This window comes from Vicia villosa, linkage group LG4, assembly GCF_029867415.1.
Source record: "Vicia villosa cultivar HV-30 ecotype Madison, WI linkage group LG4, Vvil1.0, whole genome shotgun sequence".
NCBI lineage: Eukaryota > Viridiplantae > Streptophyta > Magnoliopsida > Fabales > Fabaceae > Vicia > Vicia villosa.
Genome location: NC_081183.1, coordinates 150,338,734 through 150,352,953, shown reverse-complemented (window position 1 = coordinate 150,352,953; position 14,220 = coordinate 150,338,734). Strand labels below are relative to the sequence as shown.

Here is a 14,220-nt window from a genome sequence, read left to right as displayed (position 1 = left end):
GCGTCACCCTTGAACTTCGGAGCGGTTAACCAGGACAGAGGGCATGCACGCACCTCCGATATTTCCGCTCAGGAAACCTGGCAGTCTCCTAGTTGGGCTTGGGAATCCAACCCAATAGCGAGATCATGGCCCAGCGCTGGGGGCTATAAATACCCTCTTTAACTAGAGGGTCAGGTATTCAATTCTTACTCACTCTTAGCTAGTACTTGCGCTCCTTTGCTCGTCAACTTACTTTGGCATTGGAGTACCTTGCAGGTACACCCCCCCTTTTTCTCCTTCCTAAAAGATCCAGTCCGAGCAGCCTACGACGATTCTTCTGATCAGGTACGATCAGTAACTAATAATATAGTTAATATTTTTAAAAGATCAAGAATTTTAAGGTTATTGACATAGAATGAAACCAATGTCAAATGATTGTATATAAATGTAAGATGGATTTATGCATGAAATATAAAACTAACACAATTTCTGATGGAGTGAAGTGTATGAAAAACAAATATAGAATAGTGGTTGAATTTGTTTAACAATAATGCTTGATAATCACAAAATTCAACACACACATACCATATAATATAACAATATGGCTGTAATGTCTTTATCAAGTTTTTAATAATTTTTTCTTTTCGAAAATTGCATATACATACTACTTTAATTTGATTTTTGTGGTGCCTATATCCTCTTTACTAAAGAATGAACTACATTATTATTTTATTTTTTTTATAACATGAACTACATTATTTTTTAAATTGTTATAAAATTAAAGAATAGGTTAAAGTTATTTAAACGCATGCTATAAATATTTATTATTGATTGATATGATAATTATTATTTTGATATAATAAAGAATGATTGAACTTTTTTTTTATGTCACATTCACACTCTTAACTGATTGGTAAAAAATTTATTAAGCAATTATATTTAAAAGTGCATTATAAATTAATAAATTAATATATATTATTTAGATAATAACTATATAATTAAGAATAGTCGAACGTTTTTGCACGTCAAATTCACACATTGATTTAACTCATTTGATAAACGTCAAATTCACACATTGATTTAACTCATTTGATAAGAATTTACTAAGTATTAAAATTTGTACAATAGAGCTTTTTTTTTTTTTGATAATAACTTTCAGGAAATAATACTTTTATATGGAAAATTATTTTTAAGCACATGTGGAAGAAGTTTCACTTCTCACTTTGGGAATGTTTCATCTGTTTATGTGGCAAGCAAGAAATTGTGCACCAGAAATAATAGATTATTATAAATAGATAGATATCAAATTTTAAAACTCAAGAGGCAACTGATTTGTAAAATCTGACTGGCCTTGTATAAATAAAATAAGAGAACTCAATTGGGAATGAAAAAATTCACAAGTGGTATTATGGTACATTCTCAATCTATCATACTTGTGCACAGATAAGCTATTGATCAAAATCTTTTTACATAACATGAATGACTCATTTGAGAATAGACGAATGAATCCCTCCCTACAATTCGTATTGGTAAGAACGTCACATGTTGAATATACTGACAATAATACTACATGATTGAATAAGACTCGAATCTCAACTAATTTAAGCAATTGAATCCAATGATACATGAGAGATGTAGTAGTGTAATGCATAAAACCAGAGCAGTGAAAAAAGTAGCAATAAACCCAAGAAATGTTGCCTTTTCACAATTAAACAAAACATAATAATATACTAGCAAGAAAAATATATAATTAAACTGATTCATTTAAACAGCTATAATTATAATAATTTGATAGTATTACAAAACTCCTGTCACAGCAGAGCCTAGAAAAAGATCAGACCTATTGCAAATATATCTGTTGTAAATATAATGTAGAAATCTGAGTTTATGGTTATAAAACATTACTAGAAGGCCAAAGCTAACTACTAAACCTATGACCTATATAATGTGTATGGATTTGTATTGAGAAACCAAACACCCATCGAATCCACAACTATTTTGTAAGCATAGGGCATGCTTTGGATGGCAGGGCCAATGGTAACCCAGACACTATTAATCATACAGATACTCCAATCGATGGTTCAAAACTACTACTTCTATATTAACAATCTCTAGTTAATTCTTCAATCAATGCTATAGCATTCAGCTCTCTCAAGTGAGACTTTCAATACACTCAATGCTATAACAGTAAGCTCTCTCCGGTGAGACCCGTTATAAAGAATTGACATCACTGTGACTCTATTAAGGGCAATATATTAGACAAGTGATACTGTACCATACCAGTCATAGATATTGGGGATATGATGAATAAGTGGATATAGGATAGGGATAGAAACGGTAGATTGTAGAATAGAGAAACAAAGCTTGCAGAAGTAACTTCTTGCAAGGCAATTATTGAATAGACAAATAACACAAACTGTTGTTTACAGCAATTGAACAAATAAACCAACCTCTAAGAATTAGAGAGTCTAGTCTCTCCCAAACCAACCAACATGCAAAATACCTAATGTCCTCCCTTTTCCCTTTCGACCTATATTTATAATTCAGACTATCTACAGCAGTTACATAGTAGTTACTGCACTAACAACATTTAATATTACTACAATAAACTGCCTATTACTAGAAATTTTAATCTTAATCTTTTACCAAATCACATTGTTGTTCTTGCGAGTAGAACTAAAAGAATTCTACACAAGAATACTGTAGCCTGCTGGATAGAATAACCCCAATCAAATTTCAGAGTAGAATGTTCACACAAATCACAATCCCTTGGAGGAGATTCAACATATTTGAATATGAGAGTACCACATGCTAGAGCAACGTTTCTAATCTAACCCATCCTTCCTCTAATAACCTTGAATTCCAATGAAACTCATCTCCAATTTACTAACTTTAACGGAAAAAATAATCACTAAATAACCACTACTTAATGAAAGTTATGATGACAATATGATAAACTTTTGTAGTAGAATGTACAATGATGATAACAATTTGAACCTATAAATTTCATACAAATACTCATCCTTATCACCACTAAAAGACATTAAATGAAACCTACGTCAACAAAGGAAAACATTATAGCTTGGACCTTCAACCAAAATCCTACATGGTTCTGGATGATTACTGGGCTACAAAAACTCAACATGAGTGATGATCAAATCAAGAAAATGCTCGACAGCAGTTGAAACAAACTAGCTTATAGAAATGAATAACAGAAGCTCTATTTAATTGTTCACAAACCCTCCTTCTAAACCCACCAAGAAAAGATGGAACCAATTCATAACCATATAATTTCCACTTTCTTAACTAAAACATGATGAATTACAACAATTAGGACCCAACTAAGGCTATGTTTGGATATTTTAAAAGGAACCAAGCGGAATGAATATCCCATTCCATTGTTTGGATATTTTAGGATGGAATGTAACAAAAATGATATTCCGCTCAAATCGGAAGGAACAAAAATGAGGGTCAATAATTAAACTTGATGGAATGCATTCCATCATGTTCCACTCCACTCCATCCAATCCAAAGGATGGAACATAACCTTATTTCATTTCGTTCCATTCCACTCTTATTCCATCGCATTCCATCAACCCAAACATAGCTTAAATGAATTAAATCCTATTGGATATATCCTACCAAATCAACAAATAAAATTAACAAATGATATCATAACATTGTAATTCAAACTACATAGTAAGACATTGGAAGAATCAACACAAACAATGCTTCATCAACATCAACTAATATCTATCTATCTATCGATGAATCTATAAATGAAGAGTCCTTTGACAGACCTTAGCTTTCTCAGCATCAATAATACTCTCCAACAACTTCACAGCATTGTCAAGCTTATCCTTCGCATTCACCACAACATAATCAAAATTCCTAACATGCTTCATCTCCTCCTTCGCCGTACTAACCCTAACAAGCAACGACTCCTTCGTCTCAGTATTCCGATCCACCAACCTCTCCACCAAAGCAGCCTCACTCTCCGCCATCAGAAACACAAACACAGCCGATTTCCCCAAAATCTTCCTCAACGTCTGCGCACCTTGAATATCAACTCTCAACACAACATCATTCCCTCTCGCCATAAACTCCCTTATCTGCTGCTTCGGAACCCCTTTATAATCACCGTAAACCAAAGCATACTCCAGAAGCTCGTCTTTCTCCACCATTTTCAAAAACTCCTCCTTAGAAACAAACAAATAATCCTTCCCGTCGACTTCATTAGGACGACGAGGACGAGTGGTGGCCGTTACAACAAAGTGGATTCCCGGACGGGAGTCACGGAGGCGGGAGATTACGGCGTCTTTCCCGACACCGCTAGGGCCGCTAATTACAATAACAAGAGGGTTAGGGTTTGGGATTAAGGGTTCGGAGGTGAAGGAAGAGCCTAAGGAGGCTTCTAGAGCGCGGAGGAGTTCGGAGCGATCTGCGTTTTCGAGAGACGGAATGGGGGTTGGGGAAGGGCGGCGGGCGTCGCCCATGTGGGTGGTTGAACTGTGGAGGCGGAATGAGAAGTTGTTAGGTTTTGATTTAGGGAGTGGTGGCGGTGGTGGGAGAGATGGAAATGGGAGACGGGTGAGAGAAGAGTTGAAAAGCCTACGAATCATGGAGGAGATTACTGTAATTAAGATTCAAGATGAGGGGGTTGGTAAAAAAAATTAATATCAACTACCACTTCTTTTGGAGTAACATATATTGCTGCAGTTTCGTATGTACGGTTTATAGTAAGACAGCAATACAAGTATTTTGGTATTTATAGATTTCATACGACTCACACAAGTAACCTTTCTATGCAAAGAAACTAATGTCATCTTTAGGGGAACTCCTCAACCGTCAAGAGACATAAATGTCCCAAACACATCACATTTGTTAGAGCAAAATGATGCACCCTAATTTGGCAAAATTTAATTTAAAGATGCAATTTTCGTATGAATAAAATGTGAGTTGGAAAAACATCTCCGTAAGAATCATTAATTTAAAATTCAATGGGTGGCTTGGAGATACATCAATGAACGCTTTTGTTTCAAATACTCACGTCAGTCTCTTCCCTCTTTCTCCTCCATTTTCTAAAAAGTACTCCAAAATTACCATTTGAGCTCTCACATCCATTCAAGTTTCCCATTCATTTAAACGTTTACCATTAGAGCTCTTTCTCATCTATTCAAGCTTTTTATCTATTCAAGCTTATATTTCTCATCGGTTTGATTTCGTAAGTTTTTAAAATTTTGTTCTAGCGCAGGGACAGATGTTGGACACAAAGTCTAACACAAACATCTTAAACCAGAATTGATAGACAATTGAAAATAGAATGATAAATCATAAAGTAATAAAGAACGCGATAGAATTGACAACCCAGTTCAGTGCAACGTCACCTACGTCTGTGGGGCTTCCAATGCAAGAAAGGAAATTCACTCTCAATACTATTAGTACAATTAGTCTTAGATGAACGGTCCTTGTTCAATGTCATCTTCTTATTACTACTTGTGTCTTTCTATTTAGAACTTCTTCTAAATATGAGAACCCCATTTCACATTCTCTCAACCACGAACCCTAGTGATCAATACAATAATCAGTTTAAGGATTGTTGAGTTACAACTCAACTAACAAACCAACCTTTATGCCTTTAGATATGTTAAAGGTGAGAAAAACACAAGAAGGGGTTGAACTATGTTAGCTTTTTCTTTCTTATGTAATAATCTCTTATCAAATTCTGAACTCAAAGTCTATAATCTGATATAGAGGCAAGTGTTTGCAGTGGGTAAGAACAGGTTCAGAGATAGAGAGTGAAACAAAGAGACACAAGCAAGTTTATACTGGTTCCTCCCTGAAAACGAGAGTAGTCCAGTCCCCTTGCATTTCAAAGGGATTTCGCTATAAACACAACTGATTGCAAATGCTCAAGCATACAAGCAAGAGACTTTCAATGCTCAAACACACAAGTAAGAGGCTTCAAATGCTCAAGCACACAAGCAAGAGACTTCAGATGCTCAAGCACACAAGAAAGACTTCCAATACTCAAACACACAAGTAAGAAACTATTGATGCTCAAGCACACAAACAAGAGACTTCTAACACTCTAACTTAATTAGATAAAAGGTTGTTTCAATATTATACTTGATATACAATCAGAGGTGTAAACATAATACAACTCAAGAAGACTCTTAAGACTTATGAATTTCTAAAACATACAAATGGTAAGAAATTATAAATTAAACTTGTGTTTTTGGTTTGACAAAATAACATCTCTTCTGATAGTCAATGATTAATTTTTTTTTCAAGTCTTCTGCTCTTTATATAGAGAGGCAGAAAATAGTGGTTGAAGAAAAGAGCTCGCAGAAGTGAGTCTGCTTGATCATATATGCTGGAATGTTTCTTGATATGGTTAATGTCGTTGAAAAGACATTTGAATTCCCTTTGCTTAAAGAGGAATTATTTGTTACATCCCAGTTGTCTGTGCAGATTTTTGTTTGTATTTGCACATGATCAAAATAAGGAAAAATGATTTATGAGTCTAATAGTGACCTATCAGAGTCTTCTTGATCCATGCGCTGACCTTCTTCTGAGTATGAGAACTTCATAGGAAGTTAACCTCCTCCAGAGTCTGGATCTTAGGTTTTGATCCTTCAGAGGAAGTTGACCTCCTCCAGAATCTGAGTCTCCAGAGTCTGGATCTTAGGTTCTTATCCTTCAGAGTTTGGATCTTTTAGCTCATTTTCAGTGCCAGTACTAAGTTTATATCATAAATTTTAGTCTATGGTTTTGCTCACTTGAACATGTATTAGTATATCCAATTGTTCTTTAAATAATTTGTTATTATTAAAATGTTAGGGATATGATACAAACCAATTTTATTCTAACATATATAGCTTGGCGCTAGAAAAGTGCACAAATAACAACACAAACAAATACTCAAAATAGAAACCCTAACACAAAGATATTCAACTTTTGCTCCCATGTTAAACATTAGTTTTAAGTCTTCTTAAATAGTAATGCATCTGTTGGACTTTTCTCCAATGGGCATTTGATTGGAGATCAGCATATTTGAAGGAGATTCAATTAAAAATTGTTTTTCAAAAAAATCCATGAAAAATATTTGATTTGATTTGATATGATTCAAATTTAAATCTCCATATAATTAGATTTGATCTTTATAAGTCTTTCAAACAAATATAACTAACAAATTGCTAATAGATAGCAACAAATCTTTTTGGAACAAACCAAAATCTCACTTAGAAAATAAACAAACCTTGTCTTGTTCACAGAGGCCAGATGTTAGACTCATGTTGGAGCATCGTGTCCCACATGTTGCCTCTTTACCAAAAACATCTTGTACAATCCATATTGTTTTTCCTAATGCATCCAATCAAAAGGAACAACAATCTTCCCTTTGAATTTTTTTGGCTAAAATAACTCTTACAAAACTTACAAGATGTGCATGAGTAAATCTTCAAAAAATACATACACAAGTAGAATACCACACCAAAACAAACAACAACAGAAGTAATAGTACACAATCAAAGATCAAACCAAAGTGGTTGCTACATAAAAATCCTATCAAATCAAACACACCAGAGCCCCTAAGCTCACAACCATGCATGCTTACATAGAAGGCCAGAAGACAGGCCAGATGTTTCATCATGTAAGCACACAACTATAAAACATGAGCTCACAAGCTCATTATATGAGAGCATAAGCAAATCAAACCAAGCTCGGACAGAGCACACATTTTCTTATCAAATAATTATCACTCTCCCTTTTGCCATAATTTGGAAAAGGAAGAAAAAGAAAATAAGAGAAACCAGGATATCAAACTTACCATGGTTAGAACAGAGTATTATTGTCATAGCAGAACCATTATCAAGAATAAAGAGTCATTACATACCAACAAAAGAAAACAAATAACATGCCAATATATAAGGTAAATGTGAATAATCAGCCTTATTTCACGTGCAACAATGTTTTTAAGAGAGAGAAAAGGTCTTTTTATTCTTGCACTCCTCCCATGTAATGATTGCTACAAATGCCACATATGCAAATACCAAAAGCACTCCTTAGTTTTTCAAACTGAGCTGCTTATAAATCCTTAGTTAATATGTCAACTAACTATTTTTTAGTTGTTATATGCTAAAGATTTACAATTTTATATTTCAGAAGTTCCTTGATAAAGTGATGACAAATGTCAATGTGCTTGGTTCTACTGTGTTGGACATGATTCTTTGAAATATTAATAGCATTCAAGTTGTCTCAATATAATGTCATGACATCTTGTTCGATATTGTACTCCTTCAACATCTATTTCATCCAAAGTAATTGGGTGCAACTTCTCTCTGCAACAATGTACTCAACCTCTACAGTAGACAATGAGACATAATTTTTCTTTTTGCTAAACTAAGAGATTAAATTGTTGCCAAGAAAGAAACTTCCACCAGATGTAATCTTTATATCATCAGCACTCCCAGCTGTCATACCCCAAAATTTGCCCATGCTATTTATCTTGCTCAAATTCAAATCAATACAGTCAAAACTCCTGATTTTTTTGTCAACATCCTCATGTTGAAGTATCAATCCCCATTTGATCAAGAATTGATCATGGTTCATCAAAGAAAAAAAAAACCTAATTAGCGAAATTCCAACTTTTTGAGTATTGGGCCTTTATTAAAGTATCCACATGAGTTTGTTGGCCAAATATTAATTATTTTATGAATTTATTCATATTTGATTTTCATTCAAATAAATTCAAATAAAATCATCAAAATAATTATATAATTGGTGCATTAAACTTTTATTTGATTCAACCCAATCAAACTTCATCCATGGGCTAATTCAAGATCCCTAAGTCTATTATTTTATTTTTGTGGCTTTTATTTATATTTATATGAATTCTTATTCATTTAAATATTAAATAGACTAAATAAAATATATAATAGATGGATTTGTTTTTTCTAATCATGAGAAGGTGACCAAACCATCAAAGATTCGTGTAAAGCAAGATATGGAAAAAAATGATTGAAATTGGCAAAATTTTGGAAAGCTTGATAATGAAAGATTCAATCACATGACAAATCTCAATCTGCCAAGATTGAATACAATTTTGTTAACCTACTTGGTTCCACATAAATACTTGGGCGAAGCCATAAGAAGAGAGTTTTTGGAGAATCCTATTCATCTTTGACGAAACCGCGAGACAAAAGAGAAGAGCAAAAGCTTTCAGGGACGATTTCAGAATCCTATTCATCCTCAATTTGTTTCGAAGTTATTTGCAGCAAATACCATCGGCCTGGACATTCAAGACATTACGCATAATCTTCACCGCGTTTACGGTTTGTTCGTCGTTTTCCTTAATTTCAATTATAGGCCTTCACGCATCATAAATCATGTTTAGATATATATGTGTGTTGAGCATCATGTTTGCAAGCTCCCTGTGCCGTTCGATTTACGTTTTGTTGCAGGTTTTGTGATCCACCATTGTTAGGGTTCTTAACTCTGAATTGGGGGTTTTTGGTTAGAAACAGCGTTAAGCCAAATTGAGAGTTTCATTGAACTCGTAAGGTCGCGTATGCTTGGGTTTTGCTATCGTATCGTGTTCATTGACATTGATTTGCAGGATTTCAAGAAAACGTTTATGGCTACGAAACAAAGCGTTGCCGAAAGCGTATGAATTTTCTCTTAATCCCATGAGGAAGAACGACGTTACTGAGCGCTATTTTTTTTTTTAAATCTGGGAATCATTGTTTTAATATATTTTAATTAATGTTTGATGCACTACTAGCGAGAAACTTGTGGCCCAGTGGTAGCAGTCGAGAAATTGATTCCTTGCCCTCGAGGACGCATGTTCGATCCTTGGGGGACTGTTTTTGTTTGATTTTATGTGTCATATTTTGTCCAGCAATCCAGTACTTCTCCCACGACGAAACATCATAGCGCATCAATACTTATCTGCTGTTGGATTGTCATGCGCCCAAATCTAACAGTCCTCAAAGAAGCGCCCTATGGTGGACGTCCAGCAGCCATCCACACCGGATCTAAAGCTGAGTCTTCTAAATTTTTTTGTTTCTTTTATTACGTAACTATTTCTTATTTTATTTTATTATATAACCCTTTATATATATGAACCTTATAAATAATTCTTTTCAAAAAATAAAGCTTTTCTCAAAAAACATATAAATAAGAATATTTATTTATTTTAATTATTGTTAAATAATTTTAATTGTTTTAAATCAATTTAATTTGTTTAAATTGTTTATTAATTAATAAAAATCCATATTAGGGTTAACTTTTAATCGAAACCCTATTTTCACCAGTTTAATTAATTAGGTTGGAAAACCAATAATTAATTAATTCGACTTTATTCATTCTATTAACCATGGCTAACTTGTGCCTTAATTAGGGTTTACAAGAATTAACCCTACACTGAAAATATATTTTTGTTTCTGTGCCTTTTCAGGGTTGATTTTCCAATATACTCCGACTATGCGCCACGTCAAGCCAAAAGCTAAGTCCTACTTCATATTTATTTTAAATAATCATTTTATTTTATCTTGTTCTTTTTGTCAAATTAGGGTTAAATTTAATTGCCATTGAATTAGCCATACACTCACTTCCTCTTATTTCTCTATTCAATTATCAGATGGTCAGAGTCAATGCTTCAAGCTACCTCCAATTCTCAACCTTCATCAATCGAAGCTAAGTTTCTTTTACCCTTTTTCTGTATTGTTATGTTTATTTTTAGGGTTAACCCTAGTTGCCTCTGAACAAATAATACACTCACTCTCTTCTGTTTATTTTCAATTTTTAGGGTTTGTTGACCGCCAAGGCTACGAGTGTTGGTAATCCTAAACCCTAGCCTTAATATTTTATGCTTTATTATTACTTATGTCAAACCCTATTAAGGGATCCGCTGGTTACAATTTCCCTCCCCCATATCTGTTTTGATTATATTATTTAAATGCGTGGTTAGTAATCCTAGGGAGTGCAACCTTTGAATTGAACATAGAATCACTAAATTTACAAGATAATATATTTGAATATAATCACATGATTGGTGCACACACGCACGCTTTTGGGTAACCTCTCCGTTGCCTTGTTGCCTGTTGCCTTGTTGCCTTGTATTTTGTGCAGAAAAGCCAAGTCCCTCGAATACGAGGATACCTCAGCCATGTTGCCTCGATAAAAAGGTCACGACCCTAAATGATGCTGCCTTCGATACACAAATGACCTCGACCCTCGGAAGTTGCCTACGGAAAAAGGCTGAGGTATCTTCTGGTTGCCTAACGAAAATGGCTTATTCTGATCCTTGCCTTAGACTACCTGCCCTCCTATGGCATGGGACAGTCTTATGGCAAAGGATATTTCGATGACCCTTCTACCTCCAAACGAAAGGCTTCCTGCCCTCTTATGGCAAGGATTGACCCTTTCATTCTGAAAGGCTAAAAAGAGACCTATCATCTGAGTTTAAGGTAATTGCCCCTAATTGCCTTGCAATGCTCAATTTTCATATTCTTTCTCACAATTCTTCAAAAACTGGCTACGCTCATTTACGAGCTAAAGTCCACTTTTTTTTTCTTTCATCTACTTTTTCTAAAGACAAACGAGCAAGCAAAGCAATTAAGAGCCCATGGAAAACCATGGATGCAAAGGGTGCCTTACACCTTCCCTTTGCATAAATTACCCCCCGAACTTAGATTTCTTTAAAAGGTTTTTTTCTGTTTCTTTTAGCCTTTCTGAATTCGTTTGGATAAAATAAAAGTCGGTGGCGACTCATGCTTAACCGCGACATTTCGATTGATAAAAAGTCAGTTCACCGTATTACAGAACTGGCGACTCTGCTGGGGATGAATTTCGATAAAAGAGGGGTTACCTTAAAAGTTTAGGATTCACTTTAAATGTTTTCTATTGTTTGCTTTGTTTGATTTGATTTTGCAGGGCTGTTTTGGGTATTTTGTTGTGTGAAAGATCCTAACCCGGATCTGAGTACCTTAGGTATATGGCATGAGATCAAGAAGACTGCACAGCGTATACTGATGTGGTTGATCTGATGGCCATCGTTAGTGTGACACATTGGTTTGTCCTGGTGTTCCTTGGGATCCGACCTGAGGAAATGCTTGGCTGCCGCGTGGTGTCATTAAGCACTAATTTGCCCTTAGAACCTTAGTCGAACTTGAATTTGGCCTATTAGAAAGTAGCGAGATGGCTGGCTTTGGTTCCGACCGAAGTTGGTTGATACTCGAAGCTACACTCATATGGACTGGACTTTCAGGACCTTTTCGGTTGGCGATTCGATTGCCGAACTGAGATAAGCGCCTTCGAGAAAGGTCAATGATATGAGTTCCCTAGAACCCGATCTTTATATAGGACAGGTTTGAACCAACTAAACTTCAGGGGGAGGGTACATACCTCTGGACCACGTGCAAGCCTAACCATAAGGCAAAATTGTGTGAATTGTGTGACTTGCGTGACTTGTTGGTGTTTGCTGCTAACCTTCGCTTCCTTACAGGTTTTGTTAAAAGGACTTGTTTGTCCTTACTACCCCACACTATGCCTAATGAACTGCATTTGCATAACATCATGACATCATAAACATAACATGATTTAACTAACCCTTTCAAGGATCTTAGGAATTTAGGGCGCACAATTTCAGGTGCTCTTATCAAGGACTGAATTCCTATCTAGGGGCAAGAGGATTTATTTTCCTCTGGCCACGTGCCTTCCAATTCAGAGACTCGATACCTATCAAGGGGCAAGAGGATTTATTTTCCTCTAGCCATGTACCTTCAAATTCAGAAGTATCCCGAATCAGAGGCGATGACCCACTCGATATGGTGAGCTTGATTCTCAAAGAAGGACGTCCAAAGACGAAAGCCAGAATTCTCTAGACATAGCTGTGTTCGATTCAATGTCTAAACGTTGCAAACTAAATTTCCTATAGATCCTCGAAAGCATTGCATTTACATTCATAACATGCATAACAGGTTTCTTACAATAGGTCTCTCATCCTTCCTCGCTGTTTATTTCAGCACCATGAATCTCGAACAATCAGTTAAGGATCTCCAAGCTCAAAACACTGAGTTCCAAGCCTTGATTCTGAATCTGTCCAAGGGGCAAGATGAGCTGAAATCCCTTCTGACTAAGAAGGAAAAGAAGACCAAGAAACCTAAAGGTGTTCTCAATATGGGAAGAAAGTTCAAAGGCCCTCTCAAAAAGGTTGAAGAAGCTGAAGCTCCCAAAGAGGGTAAGAAGACTCGAGGGAAAAAGCTTAGACCAATCTTGCAACTCAGGGATGCTGAAACCTCTGAAGACAGTGATGAGGATGAGCAAGATGATGATGCTAGTATCAAAACCGATGCAAAAAGTAACCACGATTCTGCCGAACTCTCTGAAGAAGAAGAGGACTATTACCATGAGGGCGAACATCCCGATGACAAATACAAGATGTTAGAAGAGCGTCTGAGAAGTGTGGAAATTCAGAAGGTACCTGGGCTGGATTTTGAAGAGCTTGGACTCGTTCTTGGGGTCGTTATTCCTCCAAAATTCAAAACTCCCGCCTTTGCTAAGTATGATGGAGTCTCCTGTCCTAAACTACACTTGAGGTCTTATGTAAGGAAGATACAACCTCATACTGCTGATAAGAAGCTCTGGATCCACTTTTTCCAAGAGAGCTTATCTGGAACTCAACTCGAATGGTACTATCAACTGGAAAGTACCAACATCCATACTTGGGAAGATTTAGTTGTTGCTTTCTATAAGCAATACCAATATAATTCCGATCTCGCACCAACTCGCATGCAACTACAAAGCATGTCTATGGGACCTAAGGAAAGTTTCAAGGAGTATGCTAAAAAATGGAGAGATCTAGCTGGAAGAGTCAAACCTTCCTTGGCTGACAGAGAACTGGTAGATATGTTCATGAATACACTGACTGGCCCTTTCTATAGTCATTTGCTGGGAAGTTCATCATCTGGACTCACTGAGCTTATACTGACTGGGGAACGTGTCGAGAATGGCATCCGAAGTGGTAAGATTCAAGTGGCTACATCCTTAAGTACTACAAAGAAGCATTTCAATGGGAGGTCAGATTCCAATGCTGTGTATGGGCAGAAAAGGATAAACCACGATCAATCTATTGGGGCAGTTCTGAGCTCCACATCGGCGCCTCAACAAGGTCGTCAAGACAAACAAGTTACACCCAGACGTCAATTCACAAAGATCAACACGTCGCTAGCTCAAGCT

The 14,220-nt window shown here is 35.9% G+C and overlaps 1 protein-coding gene across 1 annotated transcript; it reads right to left on the bottom strand.

Moving 5' to 3' along the window:
• Window positions 1-3,633: 3,633 nt before the first annotated feature.
• Window positions 3,634-4,726, bottom strand: LOC131595483 (guanylate kinase 3, chloroplastic). The gene has a single exon (XM_058867832.1). It carries the CDS (start codon window positions 4,599-4,601, stop codon window positions 3,753-3,755), a length of 849 nt encoding a protein of 282 aa, XP_058723815.1. The 5' UTR covers window positions 4,602-4,726; the 3' UTR covers window positions 3,634-3,752.
• Window positions 4,727-14,220: the final 9,494 nt, after the last annotated feature.